This window comes from Petaurus breviceps, unplaced genomic scaffold, assembly GCF_028583685.1.
Source record: "Petaurus breviceps papuanus isolate PSGF00001 unplaced genomic scaffold, PetGlider_PUasm1.0 178, whole genome shotgun sequence".
NCBI lineage: Eukaryota > Metazoa > Chordata > Mammalia > Diprotodontia > Petauridae > Petaurus > Petaurus breviceps.
Window position 1 is genome coordinate 26,375,165 of NW_027185777.1, and position 24,989 is coordinate 26,400,153.

The 24,989-nt window shown below is 37.5% G+C and overlaps 1 protein-coding gene across 6 annotated transcripts in view; it reads right to left on the minus strand.

Moving 5' to 3' along the window:
* CUL2 (cullin 2) overlaps positions 1-24,989 on the minus strand; it is a 120,092-nt gene that overhangs the window by 44,304 nt on the left and 50,799 nt on the right. For all 6 annotated transcript variants that reach the window (XM_069086497.1, XM_069086495.1, XM_069086496.1 and 3 more), the window contains one exon: positions 89-185. In XM_069086497.1, coding sequence (XP_068942598.1) covers positions 89-185 — 97 coding nt within the window. The remainder of the gene's footprint in view (positions 1-88; positions 186-24,989) is intronic.

The window sequence follows — 24,989 nt, forward strand, 5'->3', positions numbered from 1 at the left end:
AGAATATTAGCAAAAACAAGAACAAGTATTTTTTTTTTAAATTAAAGTTCTCATAATTTCATTTAAAAAGGAATGAGTTGTCTTTTACCTTTAAGGGGAATTTTTTCTTATACTGTTCAACATGAACAAAGGAGTTAATAACCCCATGGATTACTTTTTGATTTGGGTCTTCCCCACAGCGATCACTAAAATAAGCAACAGCATAAAATATTCATGAGAATCCAAATAACTTAAAAAAATAATACAGCAAAGTCTGTGACTGCCTGACACTTTTTGATTCAATTAAGAAAATGAGCATCAAATACTCTGTGTATCAGTGTCTGACTGACAGTTAAACCTTGCCATACAGAACATAGCTCCATTAACAGTAAGTTGTTTAAACATACAATTTTACTAAAAGTTATAAAAGGAACTACTGAGACAAATACTGATATAACAAATAACAAGGTAAGCCTATGTGAATGAACACTGATAAGTAGCTAGGAGTCCAATAATTGTCAAGAATTTTTAAAATGTTGTTGCTTAGTCACATGTAGTACACAAATAAAGTGAGTTAAGAGTTTACCCCTTTCGATCATAGAATCACAGATTAAGATTTGGAAGGAACCTTAGAGATCATCTAATCCAATGCTCTAATTTTATAGATGAGGTACTGAGGCCCAGGGATGTTTAAGTGACTTGCCCCCAGTCACACAGATAGAAGGGCTGGGATTCAAACTCAGGTCACTGGACTTCCCAAACCCACAGCTTTTTTCCAGAGCACTAACATTCCCACACCAAAAGCTGGAATGTTAAGGGGTTGAACTGGCAGCATCCCAGTCTCACTCCTCAGGGTTGTGGCTATACTCATCATCATCACTGTCTTCATCATGGTTATTATTCCTCTTTCCAAGAGACTGCAAGGGCTGCTCAGCTATCTTGCCCCATAGAGGCATAAGGGTAAAAATGCAAAGACATCTGCTTGTTCTTGTATTGTACAGGATGGTAAGAATTACAATTAAGGGGGCAGCCAGGTAGCACAGAGAGTAAGAGCACCGGCTCCAGTGTCGGGATGACCTGGGGATCAAATCTGGGCTCAGACACTTAGCAACCACCCAGAAACACCTGGCCGTGTAACCTTGAGCAAGTTACTTAACCCCAATTGCTTAGGGACAGCCAGGTGGCTCAGCGAGTAAGAGCACCAGCTTCAGTGTTGGGACGACCTGGGGATCAAATCCAGGCTCAGATACTTAGCACCACACCCAGAAATAACTGGCCGTGTAACCTTGAGCAAGTTACTTAACCCTGATTGCTTTAAAAAAAAAAAAAGAATTACAATTAAAATGTTTAAAATTCTTTACATTTGCAAAGTATTATATAATCATTATATGAGTTGAATCAATCAAGTAAAAATGTCAATGTCCATTACTTCTATGGGAATGGGAATCAGAGATATTAAGTGGTTTTCTCAGGGTCATGAACAATTTGGAGACATGACTAGATTCTACCTCAGGATTCTGTGAACCAGATCCTGTGTCACATCACTTTGTGGTCAAAATAACATTAGTTGAAATCTACTTTACTTTGTTAAATGTTTAACACCAGTCCTGGTTGCTCTGTATTTTTCTCCTTTGAAGGAATGGTCATAGCTTTGACTAAAGATCACATTACTTTAATTTCCTAATAGAACTACAATGAACTTCTGAAACATCATCAGCTATATCTAATTTTCTTTTCAACCTTGTTTTTGGTACATTTAAACAAAACCTTCTGTTCTTTTTAGATACTAGGCTCTCAGAATTTATCTACATATGTGAAATGATGCAAAGCACTGAGAAAATGATCAATGCTTTATCCTTCTTCCCATTCCAAAAGTCAGTTATGCTAATTATCAAAAATGCCAACTAAGAAAATATCAATAACCATAAGCCTACTTTGCCAACTCTACAGAGGTTTCATAAGAATAATCTCATCTGGTAATAATCACATTCTTGATTTAATTTAGATGAAATTTTGTTCTGAAACTAAATTACTGTGGTAAATCTGAATCTAATACAAACTACATTTGCTATCTGACATTAAGAAGTTTATTAGTTGTGTGACCTAAGCAAGTTACTTGACCTCTGCCTACTTCAGATAACCACTCTATAATGAAGATAAAAATAGCACCTAACTCTCAGGGTTGTTGTGAGGATCAAATGACATAATAATTGTGAAGTGCTTAACACAGTGTTGAGCATGTGGTAAGCACTATATAAACGATGACTGTTGTTATTATTTCTTTAATTAAATGTAATTGCTCCATACAGGATAACTCTCTACCAGCTTTTAGATGTGATTAGTATAAAAATGCCAAGAATGATAAAAAACGAACAATTTTCTATGTAAGATAATTTGGAAATTCATTTGGCTGAATTGGTGTCATCTAACTAGTAATAAGTTTTATTTCATGTTTTAAGTACATGATTTTATATATGTTATTATTACATTTCTAAAAATCTTCCTTATATTATGAAATTTGAGACACCATTGTATCATAAATGCTATTAAGATAAATAACTTCTATTTTAATCTGCATGCTATTAGTTTATGAATTAAGCTTTTGAAAGTGATAAAAATAGATATTTGAAAACTTAAATATTCAATGGGGTATATTTTATTTTAACAACTCTTTTGGGAAAAAACTGCATAGGTCCTTTAAGACATGTTTATATGTGAGGCCCCTTGAGACTTTATAGGATCATAAGATCTTATCAGCCCTGCTTGACCACATGTTATAAAATTCAAAAGTACTGAAGTTTGAGAAACTAGGACTGTGAAACCAGGATCCCTTCTCCTATTTTTTATCAAAAGGGGGGGGAGGGTACAATTACAAGCTTACTATAACAAAGAGTGAGTTTTTATCTGGAATACTTGGAAGAAGCAGTACAGGTTGGAGGCTTACAGTAGCCAGAAATTTTCTGGGGGTGGAGTGGAGTGGGGGTAGAAGGGGGATTTGAGCCAACTATTCACTATGTTTGAAACTCCAGAATGTAGTTGTTTTTAAATGTGTCCACTGTTGGCTGTTATTGGAACAAGGGAGAAATAACAGTTAACAATGAACATGTGAAAGAAATAACAATAGTCTAAGAATGATTTCAACAAGTAAGGCCTGTTTGTGCTTATTTTTTTTAATGGTAATTGCAATTTGTTAACAACAGTAATGTCATAGCCTTGATTAGTGATTAGTGAAATTCTGTCACTTGAGATAACTCTTGAGACTTTGACATTGTTTTGAGTTTGGTTACAGGGATGGTTGTCTGAATTGTCATGAAACCAATGGTCCATCAATTCAAGGAGAAAAGGGTATGTGTTGCAGTCTGAGAACTGCTACAGGTGGGTCACTGGCCCTGGGAAAAGATGAGGGACTGACTTTGCCCTGGTCTAAAGTAAGATCCTCTTGATTCAGCTTCCCCATGATGCTACATCCTTCTAAACAGGAAAATTTTCCACCTGGTTAATTCTGAGCCTGGCCATGCACTCTGTGAAAAATGCAGAGCTGTGTTACATAACTGGTTGTTAAATATGATTCATGCCTAGAATCAAACAGAGTTAAGGGAGTTTCTCCCCTGTTATGGTATATGTCAGATCAATCTGTGTCCCTGAGGGAACAGTCTTTACATTGTTATAGCTATGTCTCTCCTTTTTCCTTTCACAGCAAATTTCCATAAACAACTATGAATTGTAGAAGTTTTGCTGTTCAGAAAAACTCAGTTAATAGATTAATACTGAAACATTTTAATCATTTGTGGTCAAATTATGATATAGGGCTAATATACTCCTAATGGAGGAACTGGACAAAGTAATAATATATAAAAGTTTTCTAATTAAGCTAAATAGCAAATTTGAGAAAGTAACAGAATTAGACTGTTTTCTCTAAGAACTAGAATATATACATATGTATATTGACAAGATTAAGATTGATCCTGTATTTGGGGTGGCTAGGTGGCGCAGTGAGTAACACGCTGGCCCGGAGTCGGGAGGGCCCCAGTTCCAGCCTGAGATACTTAACACCCACACAAAAATACTAGCCCTGTAACCTTGGGCAAGTTACTTAACCCCAAATTGCCCTCCAAAAGGCAAAAAAAAAAAATTGATCCTGTATCATTTTCTTATTGATTCTATTTATAAGTAACCGATTTTGTTCTGTAATTGCTTACCCATGGCTCTTCATCTCTGAACTTGGTTCAGAATTCAGCTGGCCTATAACAGATTCAGTTTAAAAATCTAGCCCTCTTGCCTCAAGGAATTTAATTGACTTTGGGAAATGTGTGCAAATACAAGGGGATCAGGCCTGATATCTTTATGCCACCAAGCTATCTTTCTAAGATGTCTGGTTTGCTGTCCAAATGGCTAGCCCATTTTCTTGAACCTGGACTCAGAACAATGAGCACTTCTTAGTTTCATGAGAGAAGGGGAGAGGGGTCTTCATTAGACCCCATTACCAAACTTCCAACCAATCATGCTGTACCCTGTGCGTCAGCTCTGTAACCAATAATGTTGTTCTCAATTCCATGTTATCTACCCTGATCTGTTCTTTGTTCTGTACTCCCTAAAACTTATAAAACAGAACTGTCCTTTTGCTTGGGGCCTTTGGCATAAATGGAAGCAAGTCATTCACCCTTTACTGATGGGCTGTATGTCCCTATTAATAAATTTTATCTTGGGTGGAGAATGGCCTCAGTTTATTTTTTTGTTAAAATTCATTCGTGACGGGGCGGCCAGGTAGCACAGCGAGTAAGAGCACCGGCTCCAGTGTTGAGAAGACCTGGAGATCGAATCCCGGGCTCAGACACTTAGCACCCACCCAGAAACACCTGGCCATGTAACCTTGAGCAAGTTACTTAACCCCAATTGCTTAGGGGCTGCCAGGTGGCTCAGCGAGTAAGAGCACCGGCTCCAGTGTCGGGATGACCTGGATCAAATCCGGGCTCAAATACTCAGCACCATACCCAGAAATAATAATTGGCCATGTAACCTTGAGCAAGTTACTTAACCCCAATTGCTTAAAAAAAAAAAAATTCATTCGTGACAATATTATTGGTTTCCAAATGTTTCTCATGAAAAATTCAGATTTTGGGTATGTTTTAGTAACAAGTTTTCAAAACTGGATTAAGAATTTTGCAAATAAAATTGCATCAATAATCATAAAGAATGACTGCACATGTATAACCTATGTCAAATTGCTTGCCTTCTCAATTAGGAAGGGAGGGGAGGTAAGAGGAAGGGAGAGAACTTGGAATGCAAAAATAGGAAAAAAAATGTTAAAATTGTTTTTACATATAATTGGGGAAAATAAAATATTAAATTATCTTAAAAGATAATTGTAAAGAAAGTGAAATTATATTCCCATTTTAAAGCATATGTATGATAATTTTAAAAGACAGAAAGGTTCATTTTACAAGTCAGATCCTCATGAATTTTTTTTTTTTAAGATTCTTATATCAGGTATATGGTTTAGGCAAAGAAAGAAACAGAAAATAGTATGCAAAAACTGAAATTCTCCAAAGTTTCAAGTTTGGAAAATCAAATTTAGGAAGCTAAATCTTGTTATGGGTAGATTTTAGCAGAATTATTTAGAAATCTCTATAAGTACCTTGGAACCAGAAAAGCAGAGCCCCCTTCAGAGCTGTCCTGAGAATGAGGCCTATTCTAGAATGTTCAAGAAAAAATATATAATATTTTTTTGGTCTTTATAAATTTGTTTACTTTTAGTTTACAAGATTCATTTCCACAGTTCCTTGAGTTTCAAATTTTCTCTCCCTCTCCCCCCTCCCACTCCCCATGGCAGCACACAATCCAAGAAAAGATATTTTCAAGGGCTAGGAGACTGCATGGGACATTGGATACTCAAGAAAAAATGTGCTGATTAAATGGACATTGGAAGTGGGTTAGTAGGATATAAGGAGATTTGATATGATTTAATATTAATGATCATCATTGTATTTCTTTGCCTTTTGTTTCATGCTGCTTGTGCCTGCTGAGTTTTTCTTGGTAATATGTAAATCACCTTGGTGATATATTAATCTTCCTCTCAAAATTAGTCCATTGTGTACCCTCTAAGTAGTTTGATCTATAGTCTGACTTAGTTTACCCAGAGAATGTATTAAACAAGGTTTTTCTCTTTAGGCAATATCATCATTATTGCTCTTTTTATTAGCTATTATACTAAGCTATGAAAGAGGATGCTACCCAGGGGTCTTGGCATATAATATTGTTAGTGACCATAAGCACATTAAAAATCTTATAAATTTGGCTTATAGATAAGTGATTCATGGGGGGAGTGAGCAGAACCAAAGGGAGAGGGGAATTAAGAGAATTGTGTGAAACAAACTGACTCCACTTTGAAACTTGTTTCATTTTTCTGTAAATTTCACCTGCTTCCTAATCCTGGGAATTAAATGACATCTTGTTCCACATCCAGGAAAATCCACCTGTTCACTCATCCCTCTCCCAACTCTGAAAGTCCCTAAACTTTACTCCAATTATAAATCAGATTATCTAATTTTGTATCCTGGATTATATCTTGTTAATTGCTTTCTTTTAATTCGTAAAATTCTGTCTCTCCTTTATACAGGGTCAGATGCCAGTTGAGGGGCCTGGTCCCAACCTGTTATACAATTGCTTAATAAACAGATATGCTCAGAAGCTTGAAACTGTTTCCTTAGTGATTTCAGATTTCACCCATCAAACACTTAGAGTATGACTCAGTAACCTACCAATTATTAGGGTACATGTTGTTGCAAAGTCACTAAATTATGAAACCTACAATTCAAGGGTTTATGCTTATGTATTTACAGTTATATAAAAAAGAACTTCTAGCTACTTTTGAGTTGGAAAAACATACTAAACTGAGAACTCTTTGACTATAGAAGACTGATGGTGAAGTATACTTCCTCCTCGACGCAGACTCTATGAAATAAATGAAGCATATGCTATTGGATAATGCAAAGGTATTGGTCTGCTTTGCCTAACTCTATTTCTTTGGGACAAGGGTGGGTTCTTAGTGGAATATCATAAGAAAAGTGACATCAATAGTGAAAAAAGAAAAGTCAGACACATGTAATTTTTAAAAAATTGAAGTCCATAGTCATCTATAAAATTGTCACAATGACTTCTAAGCTGTAGTATTTCACAGCTTTGCTAGATACATACTAAATTTTATGAATTTAAAGCAGTGCTTTCAGGACTTACCTGAATATCTGACCTTCAACTGTGAAAATTTGCAATGTTATGAATTTTTGTTTTTCCAAAATTTAATAATAGTTTTAGACATTACATAACATTTTCTAAATTATAAAGATTCTTGTTCTGGGCCCTGGGCTATTTAGACATATTTAGTTGTTTTTAATTGTCTGTAAACCAAGGTATAGCCAATACAATTACCCACATACCAGCTGAATTCATTCACTGTGAGGATTTCTGTACAAATCAGTATACTACATAAACAATCCTTTGGGAAGTCCAAAGCACAAGAGGTATATTGAGAAAACAGTAAAATGTCACAGTAAAGTGGCTAGAGTCAGTGTATTGTAATGAATAAAAATGAATCCAATTCTAGTAATTGATCAAGTCTCTTTCCAAGACTGAGGCTGGCTGGTATAGGTACTAAGCTTGGTTAAAACAGTTCTAAGAAATCTGAAAACCTTGACTTTACAGTTGTACTTAGAGAAAGAGGTTGGATAATGGTTCCCTGCTGTGGAAGAAGTGATTTTCTATTAATATAGAAACAGACATAGGCATAGAAAATGTCTTTCTTCATGTACTTCATGATGGAAGTACAAAGCTAAATAGCAGCTGATAATTAATAAAACTATAAATCAACCTCTATATGCCAAGGAATTCTCAGATTCAAACAACCACAAAGAGCAACCAAGAGTTAACAGTATTTCAGGATAAAATTTAAGAAGAAATTTAATTAATAAAAAAAGTTAGATTATTTGTTTTAAGAAATTCCTCCCTTTAACTGGATTGCAAATTGAAGGTTGTTGTTTTAGTTAGACCATGCACAGCCAGGACTCAGAATGTATGTGAAAGTTGTGAGACAGTAAAGGTTGAAAAATTTTTTTAATATTTAATAATTTTAAAAAATATTTACAATTTTAAAATTTTTAATACTTCTAAAGAAAGGAAAAACAACAACAACAAAAAAGCCCTTTGCCTTTCCACATGATTCTCAAGACATTTTAGTACAGATATGTCATTCTGTATTCCAGGTGTGGAATTTTCCAAAGGCAGTGCAAATAGAATCCATCTCCCCACCCCCTCCAAACCCCAAAAGGATGAATGCTATTACTTTTTCTTGTTCATGACAAATACTTTCCATTTTTTCCTTTTGTGAGTATGTTTTAAAAATATTTTCACAATGGTTGACAGTTTAAAAATCAATAAACCCAAGGATTTTTTAAAAAGCAAATTCTGGAAAGTCTTAAATTATTTCCTCCATATATAATTTTTACAAGAGGGATTTTATACTGTACCTAATGCTTAAAGCTGGGAATTGTCATTTAAATAGGGAAATTTTAAGAGAATGCCACAAAGGATGAAAGATAAAAAGATTCCTCTTCTCTTGGTTCCATCTGTTCATGGAGGAAAAGGCTCAATTACAAGTGTGAGACATAGACAGTCTACTCTTATCTGGAGACAAAATTGGGCATTAGGATAAAATACACTTCTTTTCTCTACAGACTGGGTGAAAATTTGTTTTCAAAAGAGATCATTTTCAGAACAAATGAGCCTGGGAATAATTCTGGTCTCCTCTATTAGTTTCTCAAGAAATAAAGATCGAGCCAGGTATAAGATAATATAGTTCTTGGGGCCTCATCTTTACAAAATGTTACCAATGAACTCTGATGCAGGGACACTGCAGCTCTAGCTGAATTTTATAAGTTAGCAACTTACTGAGTCTACTATTTCACTGTCTATTCCTACTACTTGGCTAATGCCCCAAATCAGGATGTGATGGCCTCAGCATGAACAGAAAAGAAGTAATTTCTTGTTAGTTGATAGAACTGAAAATAAGTAGGCTGTACCATAAAGGAGGTTAATTTTGTTTGCCAGTTTTTTAAAAAGGATTGGATAACCTTTAAGTTTATGTGGATTAAAATTATTATTTAATATTAAAATCAAATGGTCAGAGTTCCAGACAACTGCTGCATGTTTCCCAGTCTGAAGGTCTTTACTTATTTTCTGAGAGATCAGGTGGTTTTGCTGCAATAGTTTATCAGTTCTCGGCATTACCCTTTCTTTTTGACCTTTTTTCCTTTGCATTTTGGTGTGACTAATCCTGTTTGATTATGGGCTTGAATATATTAATAACTAACATTATGCTGACTTGTCCCAGGTCATACAGTTAGGAAGTGTCTGAGGCTAGATTTGACCTCAGGTCTTCCTATCTTCAGGCTCAGTGCTCTATTCTGTACTACCTACCTGCCCCTTGAAATTCTTGAGTTCCCCACCACAGCTGAAATAATATGTTTAACAGTAACTGTAATGTATTCTTTAAGAACTATAACTTTTCCATGTTACTTTGGAGATAATACCCATTCTCAGAAACCACAGAATTAAAAACATAAGAGAGCAATGAAATATGTTTATATTGCATGAAATCCAGCACTCAAATGACAGAAAACTAACTAAAGGTGGAGAATCCACCTTAATTCAATTTCATCTGGTAAGGATCAGACATTCTGAATCTGCCTAGTGTCAGCAGAAGTACACAATCACTGCTGTCAGAAAACAAAGAAATGCTGAAATTATTGTTTGTACCAAGTAATTCACACACTACTATAAAGTGTGTGAAGGAAAGTAATGTATAAGACTAGATAGAAAAGCTAGAACCAAGTTGTGAAAGGCACCAAATTAAGTTTGTATTTTATCTATAGATGAGTTGACAGATTCACACCTGTGCTTTCAGAAGATTATTTTGACAGCTATATGGAGGATAAACAGGAGGGACACTGGAAGTAGGGGGACCAATTAGAATGTAATTTCAACAATCCAGATCAGAAGTAATGAGGGCCTGAATTAGAGTGGTGACTTTATGAATTAGAATGGGATAAACAGATGTTATGAAGATAAAATCAAGGAATTGACAGCAATATGAGTGGTGAGGGAGAGGGAAAAGTTAAGGCTGACTCCAAGATTGTGAACCTAAGTGACTAAGTGATCTTGGTGCAACCAAGAAAAACAGAGAAGTTTGGAAAAGGGCTAGGTTAGGTAGCAATCCAAGAAAAATGGTCATGAGGATTATAGGGTTAATCACAAAATATAAAGACTCTGCTCTTTCTACTCTTTTAAGTATAGAGTTGAACAAAAGCCACCAGATCATTTTTGTCAAGGCCCATTCTTGTAAGAAGTCAAGTAGGCTCTAAACTGACGCCCTGTTTTTAACTACTAAGATCTCCTATAGAGTCTGTACAATAAGAAACCAAGTGCTATGGAGGCTTCTGAACTAATTCTTAGAGTAGCAAGAGAGATATCAGAGTAGTTTTTTACTTACATGGAAATGATTGTATGAGAGCCCTAAAGTTTCAGAATATAATAGTAGGGGTGGGGAACCTGCGGTCCTCTAGGCCCTCAAGTGTGACCTTTGACTGAATCCAAATATCATAGAACAAATTCCCGTAATAAAAAGATTTGCTCTGTAAAACATGGACTAAGTCAAAAAACTGCATCCAAGGACCTAGAAGGCCACATGTAGCCTTGAGGCCGCAGGTTCCCCACCCCTGAGGGTATGCATGGCAATATCTGTTTAATAGGTATAATAATACTTGACCTGTCTAATTCACAGTTTGTAAGGGTCAAATGAATTATATTTAAAAGTCTTTGAAAACTATGAAGTGCATATATCAGTAATATGATGAAGTGAAAGAGTATTGAACAAAAGATAAAAGACCTGGGCAACTTTGTCACTAATAATTTGTGTAATCTTAGGCACAAATTGTGGGCAAGTTCCTTCTCCTCTTAGGCTTTCCTTTGTTTATCCATAAAACGAGGGAATTGGACTTATTTCTAGATATGTCCTGCCATCTCTAACTATGACAGTAATTTCACCTCCCTAGGCTTCCTTTTTCCCTCATTTGAAAAATGAAACTATGCGCTTTGCACATAGTAAGCTTAATAAATATTTTATTCGTTCATTCTAGATAAGAAATTCTAAATTGTTTCCTGGGGTCTTTTGAGTGACATGAATAGGACTTCTGTGAGAAAATGTTTATGACTGTGCTAATTTCCCCTCTAAAATACTAAAAGTGAAATTATGTATCAAAGATACTTCACAAAATTCTTCACTTTCAAAATTGCTTAATTTCCTAGCTCTTCTAACACTGGTCTAATTTGACTTATTCTGGAGTTACCCTCACCTCCCTTTCTCTTCCTATATCCCAGCATCTCCAGGTTCTATTCAGTATTTTCCAAATCCAACAGTGTTTTGTGGTCAAATGACCTTGGGAAAACCCAGATTAAATGATCTTTTACGACTCTTTGATCTTCAATATTCTGTGATACACATGAAAAAATTATTTAAATCATTAACTATAAGAAAAAGACAAACCAAAAGAATTCTGAAGTTTCACCTTATAGCAGCAAATTGGCGGACATGGCAATAGGTTACTCTGAAATTATCCTAACAGTACACATGGTCTTTAGATAATGCTCCATTGTAAGCATTTCAGCATACCCCTCTCAAAACTGTGTTCTGGATGACATTCCATAAATATATTTGTAGGTCATATGTTTGAAACTTTAAATGTATTTTTGTCATGAGAATGTTGTATTTCTACTAAACCATCATAATAATTCCCCTCAGAGTACTCTACAAGAATCTATTATTTATGATAAAGCTAAAAAAAAACATGCAATGAAAAATTCTGGAAAATATTATTATTGCAGTTAAATACAAAACAAAAAAGTATAATATTTAATGAGGAGAGTTTTAATGTAATATCTTAGTAAGGATGTCTGCAAGTCAATTCAATTCAACAAAGCATAATTAATAACATGAGATGTACTGAAAAATGAAAGAAAAATTCCTATCCTCAAGGAGCAGAGTCTACTGGGAGGAAACAGTTTGTGCACAGATAAGTAATAGAGGATCACAAGATAATAGATCTAGAACTGGAAAGGACCTCAAAAGACAACTAGTTCAGTCTCCTTATTTCAGAGATGAGAACAACTGAGGTCCAAGACATTAAGTACCTTGCCTAAAGTCATGTGAATAGTAAGCAAAGAGACTAGATTTTAGTCTAAGCCCTCTGATTCCCAGAGTCAGAGCAGAGCAGTGGGACAGGGTAGTACAGTGAAAAGAGCTCTTTAAAATCAGGGGAACTTCATCCAAACCAGGCCTCTCATCTATCTGTTTTACCATGGGTAAGGCACTTAACCTTCAACATTTCCCTCAACTACAAATTAAATTGACAGACTAGATGTTGTCTTTGGGATCTTAAATCTCTCCATCTTTCAATACTCATCCTCCCAGGTTATCATTTTGACCTTACCTGATTTTCCTCCCTTTCCAATATCTGCCCTAGAGTTAACCTGTTCAACTTTACAATATCCTCTGTTCACGAATCCTTGCTTTCCTGCCCAAATGCTGTTCACATTTTACCTAACTCCAGTTCCAGATTATTCTCATCATGTGCTTCCTCTGTACATAATTTCACTTTATGAATGAGAGGAAATGGAAGCCTAGAGAGGTGAAATAACTCTCCTAGTCAGAGATTGCAAGACTCATAAATAACACACCCCAGGATGTTGGAGGAGCAGAAGGAAGTCACACAACTGAGCCAACTGGGTACAGTAAAAAGCTATATTATCTAATCTCAACCCAGCCCTCACTTCAGCAGAACTATCTTTTTCCTTCATCTCTGGATTGTCTATTCCACTCCCCAAAGAGACCATCCCAAATATTCTCTTTGTGAAAGCATTTATATGTTTTCATCTATATGCCTTCTCATCTAGCTAAAGACCATACTTCATATTTTACTGTGAAAAAAAAAGATTATTTTCCATGAGCTCCCTCTTCTCTCCTCTATATTACAAAACTCTTAACATTAGCCATCATTCTCTATTCTTTTACTCTAGTCTATGATGAAGAAGTAGTATTTCTCCCAAGGTAGTCACTTCTACACATAACCCTTGTTACCATTCCCTCCTTCCCTGCCGGAATGTCCCCACAATTGTTCATTCTCTAATTCTCTAATCTTCAACCTCTCCCATCTATTGGTTCCTTTCCTGCTGTCTACAAGCACCCTCAGTTCTTCTCCATCCACAAAAAATCTCTTACCATCCCTTCAATGTATCATCCTATATCTCTTCTCCCTTTCACAGCTAAACTCCTAGACACATCCTCATTTATTCTTCAATCCTTTGCAAAGTGGATGCAAATATCACTCAACTGAAATTTGCTCTTCAAATTACCTTGGCTTCTTAATTGTAAATTGAACCTATTGGCTTCTTCTTAATCCTTAACTTCTCTACAGTGTTTAACACTGATGACCTACATGCTGTCTATCCTAGATATACTTTCTTCTTTGGGTTTTTGTGGCATTACACTCTTCTGGTTCTCTTCTCCTACTTGTCTGGCAACTCATTTTCATTTTCACTACCAGTTCATTTTCCACATCATGGCCTCTAAAGATGAGTATACACCAAGGCTCTTTCCTAGACTATTCTGTCTCTACACATTCTCATTTGGTGACCTCATCAGCCCACATGGGTATAGTTATTATCTCTATGAAGATGACTTCCAATTCTGTATCATCAATCTCTACTCTCTCTTGAATTCAAATCTTGCTTCAACTACTTACTGGAAAGATCAAAAGTAATATTAAGTCTAGCTTCTATTGTATAGATTTCACAATGTAACTGATTTTATGCTGTGTTGATTTTATAATTAAGTCTACATCTTCTTAAATTTATATCTTTGAGTTGAGTTCAGGAATTTAGTTTTCCCTCTTGAGTTAGCTTTGTTAGTTTAAAAGAAAAGTTGTTATGTCATGCAGTATCACCTGGGATAACTTCCTGGACATCTATTTAAGTCCCACAAAATTACCATTCCCAAAAGATATATCATCTGTCCTTTCCCATTTTTGTGTAGTTGAGGGAGTTTTTAATCTCTTCCAAAAAGACAGCACATCTGTTAGTTGTAATCCCTTAGAAAAGACTACAAAATGCAGGTGGGTCCCATAAAACAATTAACATTCCTTAACTATTAGAGAGAGGGGGCATAGTTAACTTCACTTGAATGCCAGCCCACCTTTCTCAGTATAGCCAATCCTAATATTGCTGCCCCAACCCTACAACCTATCACATTTTCTCTATGCCTGCCAAGACCTGTTCTTCCCTCCTTCTCTTGGGCTTTCTTGGCTTTGCTGAAGTGGAAGTCTGATCTACTTTGTTAACAGTTATATGCATCATAGTTAATAAACTGATTTTGCTTGGACTCTGTACCTCAGTCTATTAAATTTACTCAAGATAGTTTGGAGGTCCCACCAAGATTGGTGGAGGGAACCTAGTTTCCCAGACATACTTAGTGAAATCTCTCTCTTTTCTTTTGGGTTCTAATGAAACTTTCCACCTGAAGGGAGGGTTTCTTCTAGAAAACTGCAGTTGAGACCTGGCTCTTGCCTCCAACCCAAATCTCTAAGTTAGAAGGTAAGCATATTATTGGGGACAATTTTGTCTAGTGGTGCTGTTTTGTGTTCAGTGTGATAATTTGGAAATAACTGGCAAGATAAAGCCCGGGTAAATATCTTGAAGGAATTTTTTTCCCCTCAACAAAGACCTCAAATCCAGGCTGGAGGGTAACAAAAAAGTACATGCTATAATGACACTCTTCAGAAACGAAAGAATTGAGGAAGCCCTATCTTCCTAGATGGAGAGTAGGCATAGAGTGCCCACCACTGACAGTCTTCAGAGACTGGAGAGTTGATGGAATTGTTTTCCTAGTAAGACAAAGGATAGCTAAGCATAAAACAAGTCAATTTAAATCCCACTATTGGCCTGAAAGGGTGTTTTGCTTTGTTTCTCCTTGGGGCTCCATTACCAAATGTTTCTGGTGAAATCAAGGTGTTCTCTTCCCATGGCCTAATCACCCTTGGAGGCGTTGTGCGGCGTGGTCTTCGTGGTCTTCGGAGGTACCTAGTGACTATGCTGGGAACAGCAGCACGCTTTTCTTTTGTTTTTTGTTTCCTTTTATCATTGGTATTCGGGATCTGCTATTATGACAACATTCCTTTAAGAAGAGAGACATTCATACAGCATTCCAATTACTGTCCCAGTTCTAGGAAAGGATCCAGTTATCTGTTAGGAAAGGGACCTAGTTAGTAGTCAGGGCGGCCTTGAGAAAATTCAGTCAGCATCCCATGGATGCTAGCCTTGATGAAGGAAGCTGCTAAGAATAGAACTTTTTCCTTTTGTAAAAACCCTGGCCAATTCCTTTTCTTTAAAGTCAATTTTATTTTAAATTCTGAATTCTCTTTCCCTTTCCTTACCTCATCTACTGAGAAGTCAAGAAAAACAAAACCCATTACTAAGATGTGGATCGTGTAAAACAAATCCCTGAATTAACCATGTCCAATACACAAAAAAAAAAAGGAAAGAGAAGAAAATATTTAATCTGCATTCTGAATCCCATCAATAACTTGTTTCATTATGAGTCCTTTGGAATTATAGTTGGTGGTTGTATTGGTCAGTGTTACTAAGTCATTCAAAGTTGATGATCTTTGCAATATTGCTCTTATTGTATAAATTATCCAACATGCAAGCAAAAATTATCTTACATTATATGTTTGGTTTTTATTCTCTTCAATAAAGGAATCTCCCCAAAGAGTTTAAAAAAAAGAGAGAGAGACACTCTCCAAGTTTTGCCCTAATACTCTCCTCTTATAAGCCAATAAACTGGGACTCCAAGCAAAAGGACTGAACCTTCTGGCAGCCATACCTATGTTTTGAGAGTATGGCACTATGAACCCAGACATAGAAAGCAAGGGTCAATAGGGGAAACTGGCATCCTCCCAGGAGGAATTCACTTGTACCAGAAGTACCAACATTTCTGAAAAACCCCTTAGCCATTAAGTGACTAGCCATTCTGGTGCAAAAACAGAACAGAAGAAAACAACACACACACACACACACACACACACACACACACACACACACACACACACACACACACACACACACACACCCTCTTCAGTTTAAATACTATGAATCAGGATCTAGACCTGTGACATTTAGCTAAACCATGTGGCTCCTCAAAGGGATTCCTGAGCAATGATTAAAACCTTAGAAGGGCATTCTTGAAGACTGTTTCTCTATTAACCACCAAAGTATCTTAATTGGAAACTGGACTGGTAAGAGATCTTTTTAACTTCTCCAAACAGAAGAGGTACTTTACTTAACAAGGAGAAGCAAAATTTAGTCCTTAAGGAAGGAGCAGAGACTTCTACTAAAACTTCAAACTAACACCAATAAGGAAACCTCACATTTATTGTCTTAACTGAGACTTGTAGGGGACACTCCACAAATGTTTATTAGCCTGGCGTTTCTTTATCTGTGTGTGTGTGTCTCATGAATTTTTCTTTGGTCATAGTTAAGAACATAAATATAAATATATATGTATATATGTGTGTATATCTACATTTACAGAGAGAGAGAGACTGAGAGCAAGAAGGAAATAATAAAAATTGTGTGCCAAAAGGAACTCCCTGAGAACTCCTTAAAGAATTGTATGAGGGGGAGCTCTCAATTGATCCAGGGATGACTAAAAAACAAGCAATTAGATTTTGTGATACCTGGTTTAAAATGGGGAAAAAATCAGTTGATTCTGGGCTCAATTTGATACCTTTGATTATCATAAACTGAAAGATTTAAGGACAGTCAGAGAAAAAACCAAAGCATCTAGAATACTGGTATTTGTGGAGCAAATTAACTCATCTTTAAAATCTAAGTCATCTGATGGCATCTGCCCCAATACCCTGAGGTGTCTTCTCTTTCTCCAGCCCCTCCCATTCTCTACCCAGTTTTATCTTCTTCTTCTTTCACTTCTTTACCCCTTCCTACTCCTTTGTCTTCATCCTGCCTTAACCCCTTCCTTTCCAGTTCCTTTGTCCCCTCGTGCTCCTTTGTTCTTACCCTCAACTCTCTACTCTGCCTTGTCAGTTTTCCCCTGTTTCTATATCCTCTGCTCTGGTGCAACCTCTTTCAACTACCTCTCCTTCTATTTCTGCACTTTCTCTGCCAGCTGTAGCTCTTTCTTCACCACTTCCTTACCCTGTTTTGCTTTCTGCATTTCCATCCTACTCTCTTCCTATCTCAACTGGAAGCTTGAGTTCTTCCAAAGAAAAAGGGAAATCCACAGGCACTTTCCCTCTTCAAGAAAGTATTAGTTATGACCTTAGGAGCAATGTAGTTCTTAGAAAATATAAGCCACTTAGACCCTTCAACGTCTCCACTGAGAGAAGTACTATTCCCTAGATTTGATGAGGACCTGGGAGCTGTTATAGATTTTTTTAAAAGCCATATTTAGAGGTTATAATCTAACGTGGAGAGATGTAACTGACTTAATGGTAACCCTCCTCTCCATGGGGGAAAGACAAGCCATCATTGAAGCAACAAATAGACTGGCTCTAGTGAAGGGGGAAGTCCCCAACCCCAAGAGTCCCCACAGCTGGCTTTTACAAGATCCACATAGGAACCCCAATGATTATGCTAGATTACAAAAAGTCAGCCAATCTTTGCTTAAGGGTATGAATGACTGCAAAATACGTTCAAAGAACTGGAATATGTCCCAGGAGACAATGAAAGAGGAAAATGAGTCCCCTAATCATTTTATGATAAATTGTACAGAAGTGGTAAACTATATGCAAAATTAGACCTCATCAACTCATGAGATGCACATATTCTTAGCAAACACTTTGTTAATGAATTACTGACTGCAACAGGAAAGCATGTCCATAAAGAGTACTCTGGTTTATTTAAGATGCCTGTAGGTCAGATTAAGGGTACTATCATATTTGTTTATGAAGGTAGAATGAGAAAAACAGGAGAAAGGAAAGCAAGAATAAAAGAAGCAGGAAATAGGGAAGAAACAAAACGCCATTGCTCCAGTGCAGGCAGCTTCAGTTCAAACCATTCTTGCTCCTTTATAGCCTGTTTCAGAAGCAGTGTCAGGGCAATCTCAAAACCTCAAGATTCAAGTTAATGGTTTTATTGTGGAAGGAAGGACCATGTTGTCATAGACTATAGAAAGGAAAAAATGGAACTTCAGGAATAAAAGGTGGAATGACTCTAGAGGTTCCCAAAGAAATAGTAATATATGAAGGTTTGGGGGAGAGGGAAGGACTTTGGACCTTAAGGAGGATTCTCATTTTTCCAGAACGTGATGTCCTGACTCCAGTTATCCCGATCCATTCCTCTTCCCAAAACAGTGAACTTCACCTCATGTCACCCTTAAGGTTAGGAACACATTCTATAACTGAAGCCTCAAATTCAGTTATAATGAGTAAGCCCAATTCCAACTTTGCCTCTATTGGGTCTTTAAATGTTGCTGGGATTTCAAGGAAGCCTCAGCATGTTCCCAAATTGTTGTCTCAGATAGTTTCCATGGGTCCCTTTTCTATAGAATGTTCCTCTCTCCTTTTGCCTAAATCCCCTATAAATCTATTGGGATGAGATCTCCTATGTAAACATAGGGCTACTATTTCTTGTTCCCCCAATGGTACTCTGTTGCTACAACTGCCCAAGCTTCTCTTTCTTCATTCCCAGTCTTTATTCAAAATAATGAAAAGGCAGTTGGAGACACTCTTAACCCTCTGATATCCCCAACTTCTTATAGGCTTCTTCATCCTGGGACGTGGGTCTCCTAAAATCTGCTATCCCTATTACTATTAAAACCAAAGGGAGAAGGGGCGGCCAGGTGGCTCAGCAAGTAAGAGCACCGGCTCCAGTGTTGGGATGACCTGGATCAAATCCGGGCTCATATACTCAGCACCACACCCAGAAATAACTGGCCATGTAACCTTGAGCAAGTTACTTAACCCCTATTGCTTTAAAAAAAAAGAAAAAACAAAGGGAGACCTACCACCAACCCCTATCTCCCAGTATACTTTGTTCTGGAAAGCCACTCAGGATATCTCACCTATTATTGACACATTAAAAGATCAAGGTATTATTATTTCTTGTAAATTCCCATGCCAATTCTTCCTATTAAAAACCTAAGCTAGATCTTGATGGCAAGTTTATCATTTTGTTCAGAATTTGCACACAATTGATGCTTATGCCATACCTAGACATCCTACAGTACCCAACCCTGTTACTATCATTTCCTCAATCTCTTGTGAGGCAACCTGTTTTACTGTGGTGTATCTTTGCTCAGCATTTTATTCAATCCCCATACACCAAGATTCCCAGCATTTATTTGCTTCACCTAGAAACATTCACAGTGGACATGGACTCATCTGTTTCAAGAGTATGTAGAAAGCCCCACTTTTTTTCCTCAAATTTTGCAGCAAGATTTAGCTTCTATCACTTTTAAAGGTTTTCTGGTTTAGCCCAGCTGCTGGAACTCATTCTGTTTCTTCTAAATTTAAGGCCTTCCAGCAACTCTCTGCACCCACCCCTAAGTGGCAGCTGAGAGTCATGCTCACAGCATTCCGATACTGCAGATAGTAGATACCTTTCTTCAGTGATTATCAAGTCCCTTATTTCTTCCAGAACTTTTGCAGCTAGATCATCAACATATCCCAGCTTTGGCAGAGCTCATAGGGCACTGTTATCTGCATCAGCACCAGGACTCTCAGGTTATAGTAAGTATTTCATCCTTCTTGTACATGAGCAAAGGGGTTGGCTTCTAGTGTCCTAACTCGAGCACTTGGACCTACTCGGCAGTGGCCTATTATTCTGCTCAGCTGGATGCTATGGCTACTGGAGCACCACCCTGTCTTTGGGCCATATCTACCACTGCCCTTTTGGGGGAGAAGGCTTGTGATTTGGTTTGGGGTTCTACTTTGATAGAATAGTGTCCTCATGAAGTTGAGGCCCTCTTACTCCATCATCAGACTCAGACCTTCTCAGATCAGAGACTTGCCCAAATAAGAAGTGATTTTGCTGGGTAACGAAAGCATTATCCACAAGCGCTATGCAGTCCTCAACCTTCCCACATTGCTCCCCAATTTACCAGTCTCTGGAAAGTTATTGCATAACTGTGCCTCTTTAGTAGATAAGGCTGAAAAGCCCTGTGATGATCTTTCTGATACCCGTTTAGAGAACCCTGACTTTGTTTCCCATACTGATTTTATACTCTATATTCTTTTATGAGAAAGAAAGGGTACCCACCATACTGGCACTGCTATACTATTTAAGTATGATACTGTCTGGGAGGCGTCTCAGCCAAGCAGCTGAGGTTGTGGCCCTTACCCAGGTGTATCATCTGGCCAGGGGAAAAAGGGCCATATACAGACTCAATATATGCATTTGGTGTCTGCCATGCTATTGGGATGCCCTGGCTACAGAGGAAATTGTTAATGTCTGCTGGTAAAATCACTGCCAGCATGGAACTCACCAAAGATCTTTTATCCACCCTGACACTACCGGTCACCTTGTTCACTACTCTGCCCACACAGGAAAGACTGATCCTATTTTAAGAGGGAACAATCATGCTGATGTAGCCGCCAAGCTTGCTGCCCTGGAAGGTCCTGCACATGTTTTTAATCTCTCACCTTCCAGTGATGTTAACATTCCTCTTTCCTATAATGAATCTAAAGTGGAAACAATTGTATAAGGCAAAACAGGTTGCAGGGGTCTAAGTGTCTGCATAGGATAAAACATTCATTGCCCAGAGTTTCTATCACCAGGTATGTCTGTCTATTCATAAGAGGGACCACTTTGGTACTCAAGGAATAATGAATTCAATCAAAAGGGTTTGGGTTGGCCCAGCTGCCACTAACATAGCTGCCCATGTATATGCCTCTTGCCCTACCTCCCAGGTATATGGCCTGTATGTCTTTCATGCCAAAGCCTATGGAGAGTATTCTCTGGCTTATACAATCTTTGAGCATTTACAAACTGATTTTATTTGTATGCCTAAGGCTGGACATTATGGGGTCTGACTTGTTATTGGTGACCAACTCACACAGTGAGCAGAAGCCTTTCCTGGCTCTCATGTCATTGCTGGTTTCATTGCTAAAATACTATTAAAGGAGACGGTTCCCCACTTTGAGGAACATGTACCCCACCAATACATGCTGACTCTGACAAAGACACCCACTTCACTGATTATATATGAACAAAGCGATCCAAATAAGGATTGACAAACTATATACTAAGACCCAACTGAAATGTCCTGATGTCCTTCCTATAGCTTTGTTCTATCTGCACAGTAGACAGGGGAGGAATTACATAATCTCCATTTGAAATGCTTTTTGGGTATTCCCCCATCTAAGCAAAACCCTTCTATCCAGTGCATACACCCTGATACAGAAGTGGCAGTGAAGACTGGACCCTTGGACTTCTTACTCTACAGTCTATACCCAAGAGATAAGGTCTATGTCAAGAATTTTCAATGGGACCCAGAGTACTTGGGAAGGGCCATTCCAGGTGCTACTGACCACCCCAATAGCAATCAAGATGAGGGAAAAGGATTCCTGGATACATTGCATTTTTCTCATGCAAAACCATTCCCTTCTCTGAAATAATGGACAGAATAAGGGACACTCCTCATTCGAAAACATTCTCCTTATGAGGAGAACCAAGAACATTTTTCTCTCTTTCTTGCATTTGTTCTATTAAGTCCCACCATTTATAATGGATATAATTTTCTGATGGATATGTTTCTAATTGATGTAGTAATAATTCTAGAACTAAAAAACAGACAGACCCTCATCAATTTCTTTTTGGAATTCTCCCTTTTAATTTATTGAGAAGCAGTGTTCATATAAAATACAAGGCCTACATAATAGAATGTCCAAGAGATATTTTCAGAAATCTGATGGTTGCACAAGACATCTGAGCCCTAAGATATGGTGTGCTAATGAAATGGATATTGGGAATGGGTCTACTACTTGCCAAAGTCAACTGCGCCTTAATGGACCCTGTCAATGCATTGATCAGTGTGCTCTCTCTCTCTCTCTCTCTCTCTCTCTCTCTCTCTCTCCCCCCCTCACCCCCCCCCAAAAAAAAACTAATATTCTCATAGTAGAATAGCAAGGCCTCATAATTAACAATCCCCAATAAAGTTTTAGTGCCTTCAGGTCTTTTTGTACCTAGTGAGCCAATGCTGAGAGGCAGATAGATTTGATATCATTTGATAACTGGCATATCAGTTAGTCATGTATGGAGGAAGTGATCTTGAGTGACTCAAAGGGAGGAATTGAAAAGATCAAAAGTAATATTAAGTCTAGTTTCTACTACATGGATTTCTACTATATGGATTCTACAATTTAAGTGATTTTATGCTATGTTGATTTTATAATTAAGTTTGCATTTGCCTAAATCTCGATCTTTGAGTTGAGTTCAGGAATTTAGCTTTCCCTCTAAGTTAGCTTCATATTAGTTTAAAAGAAAAGTTATGTCTCATGCATAGCTGGGATAACTTCCTAGATATCTGTTTAAGTCCCACAAAATTACCATTCCCAAAAGATATATCATCTGTCCTTTCCTGTTTTTGTGTAGTTTAGGGAGTTTTTAATTTCTTCCAAGGAGACAGCAAGGCTGTTAGTTGTGATCCCCTAGCAAGGAGAAGATGCAGGTAAGTCCCATAAAATAATTAACATTCCTTAATTGTTAGAGGAGGACATAGTTAACCTCACCTGAATGCTAGCCCACCTTTCTCAGTATAGCCAATCCTAATATTGCTGCCCCAACTCTACAACCTATCAGCTTTTCTCTTTGCCTACCAGGACCTGTTCTTTGTTGTGTCTCAATAAAGAGGGTTCCCTCCTTCCCTTGGGCTTGCTGGTAGTCTGATCTGCTTTAACAGTCATAAGGATCACTGTTAATAAACTGATCTGTATCTCAGTCTATATTAAATTTACCTGAGCACTACTGAACTGACTTATGAACCCCATAGGCATCTCAAATGAAATTTCCAAAAGGGAGCTCATCTTTTCCCCAAAACTTGCCTCCATTTCTGAACTTTCCTGTTTCTGTCTTGAAAATCATCATCCTTCCAATCACCTAGGCTGTAACAGCTTTATCCATGACTTTTTATTCTCTCATAGCCCATATATTTAATTAGTTGCGAATGCTTGTCAACTAACTCCATAGTATACCTCACATCAATCCTATTCTGTCTATATACAAGGCCAGAACTCTAGTTCAGGCCTTCCTCACCTCTGGACTGGATTACTATAACAGTATCCTAAACAGTCTTCCTGCCTCAAGTATCTTTTTTTCTCCAATCAGTTCTGAATACAACTGTCAAAGTGTTTTTCCTAAATTACAGATCATATTCACTGCAATAACTCCTGTGGCCAAAATCAAACATAAGATCTGTTCAGCGTTTAAAGTTCTTCACAATCTGGCCCCAGCCTACCTTTACAAATTTATTTACATTATTCCCTATTTCATACCTTATGTCCAGTCAAGCAGGCCTTCTTGCTGTTTCTCACACCTGATATTCCTTATCCTATTTCCATGCCTTTCCAATGGTTGTCTCCAGTGCCTGGAATGTACTCTCAACTCCTTGAATACTTTGTTACCTTCAAAACCCTTCTTAAGTAACATATTCTACATGGAGCCTTTTTCTTTCCCTCGTCCCAAATTTACCTTGCATATACTTACTTATACATATGTTTATATGTTTTCACTACCAAAAGAAAGCAAGCTCCTTGATAGCAGGGATTGCTTCAATTTTGTTTTTGAATCCCTAATACTTTACGCATTTTTTGGATGTAGTAGGTAGCTAATAAATGTTTACTGACTGATTGAGTTGGAAGAGTCTTTAGAAATCATCTAGTTCAACACCTTCCTTTTTATAGAAGATGAAACAAGCTGAAAGAGGTTACGATCAAGGATATGCAGATAAAAGGAGGCGGAGTTAGGATTTGAACCCAAACAGATTCCAAATCCAGTCATCATGGTGCCTGACCAGGGTTTAAATTAATACACTCTATAGGAAGAACTCTATCATGTCAAAAGTATTTTCAGATCACAAAACTATTAATTCTCCTAATTCATCTTCCTAGCACCTCAATTAGAGACCACTAGGTGGGGTTCAGTGGATAGAGAGTCAGGAAAACCCAATGTCAAATCTGGCCTCAGATACCTGTATGACCCTGGGCAAGTCACTTAATCTCTGCCTGCTTTAATCCAGTAGAGGAAGAAATAGCAAATTACTCCAGCTTCTTTGCCAAGAAAACCCCCTGGCCAGTACTGGCATGCTATATCCATGGGGTCGTGAAGACAACAAGGACCTCAGTTATCCAGTTAAAATAGGTTATACTATTCCAAAACTTCAACCTCTACAAGACAAGGGTATTGGACCAAGCAGTTCCGAAGTCTCTTTTCAGCTCTCAAATTTATAATCCTATGACTAAGGATAAAACTGGAGATGTTTAACCTGGAGTAGTAAATATGTTATTGCTGCCCTTACATTTCTAAAGAATTAGGAAAAAATTAATGGAATGGAATGTCAAGTCAGGAGCCCTGGCTGGGCATCCTTCCTCTGAGGTTTACCAGCCCTATGGCCCTAGACAAGTCATTTCCCCTCTATGGGCCTCAATGTCCTTCCTTGTAAGAGAGGATAAGATTGTACCAACCACCTCACAAGGTTATTGTGGGGAAAAAAATGCTGTAAACTTTGGGGTTTTGATACATTAATGTGTTATGTTTATCAGACTTGTTTTCCTTAGCAAATTAGGACAGAAAAGGAGCGATGGGTATAAGTTCTAGAGGCAGATTTAGGCATTGCTTAAAGAAGAAACAATTAGAACTGTCCCCAATAGGACCAGCTGATTTCCATGAGGTAGCAG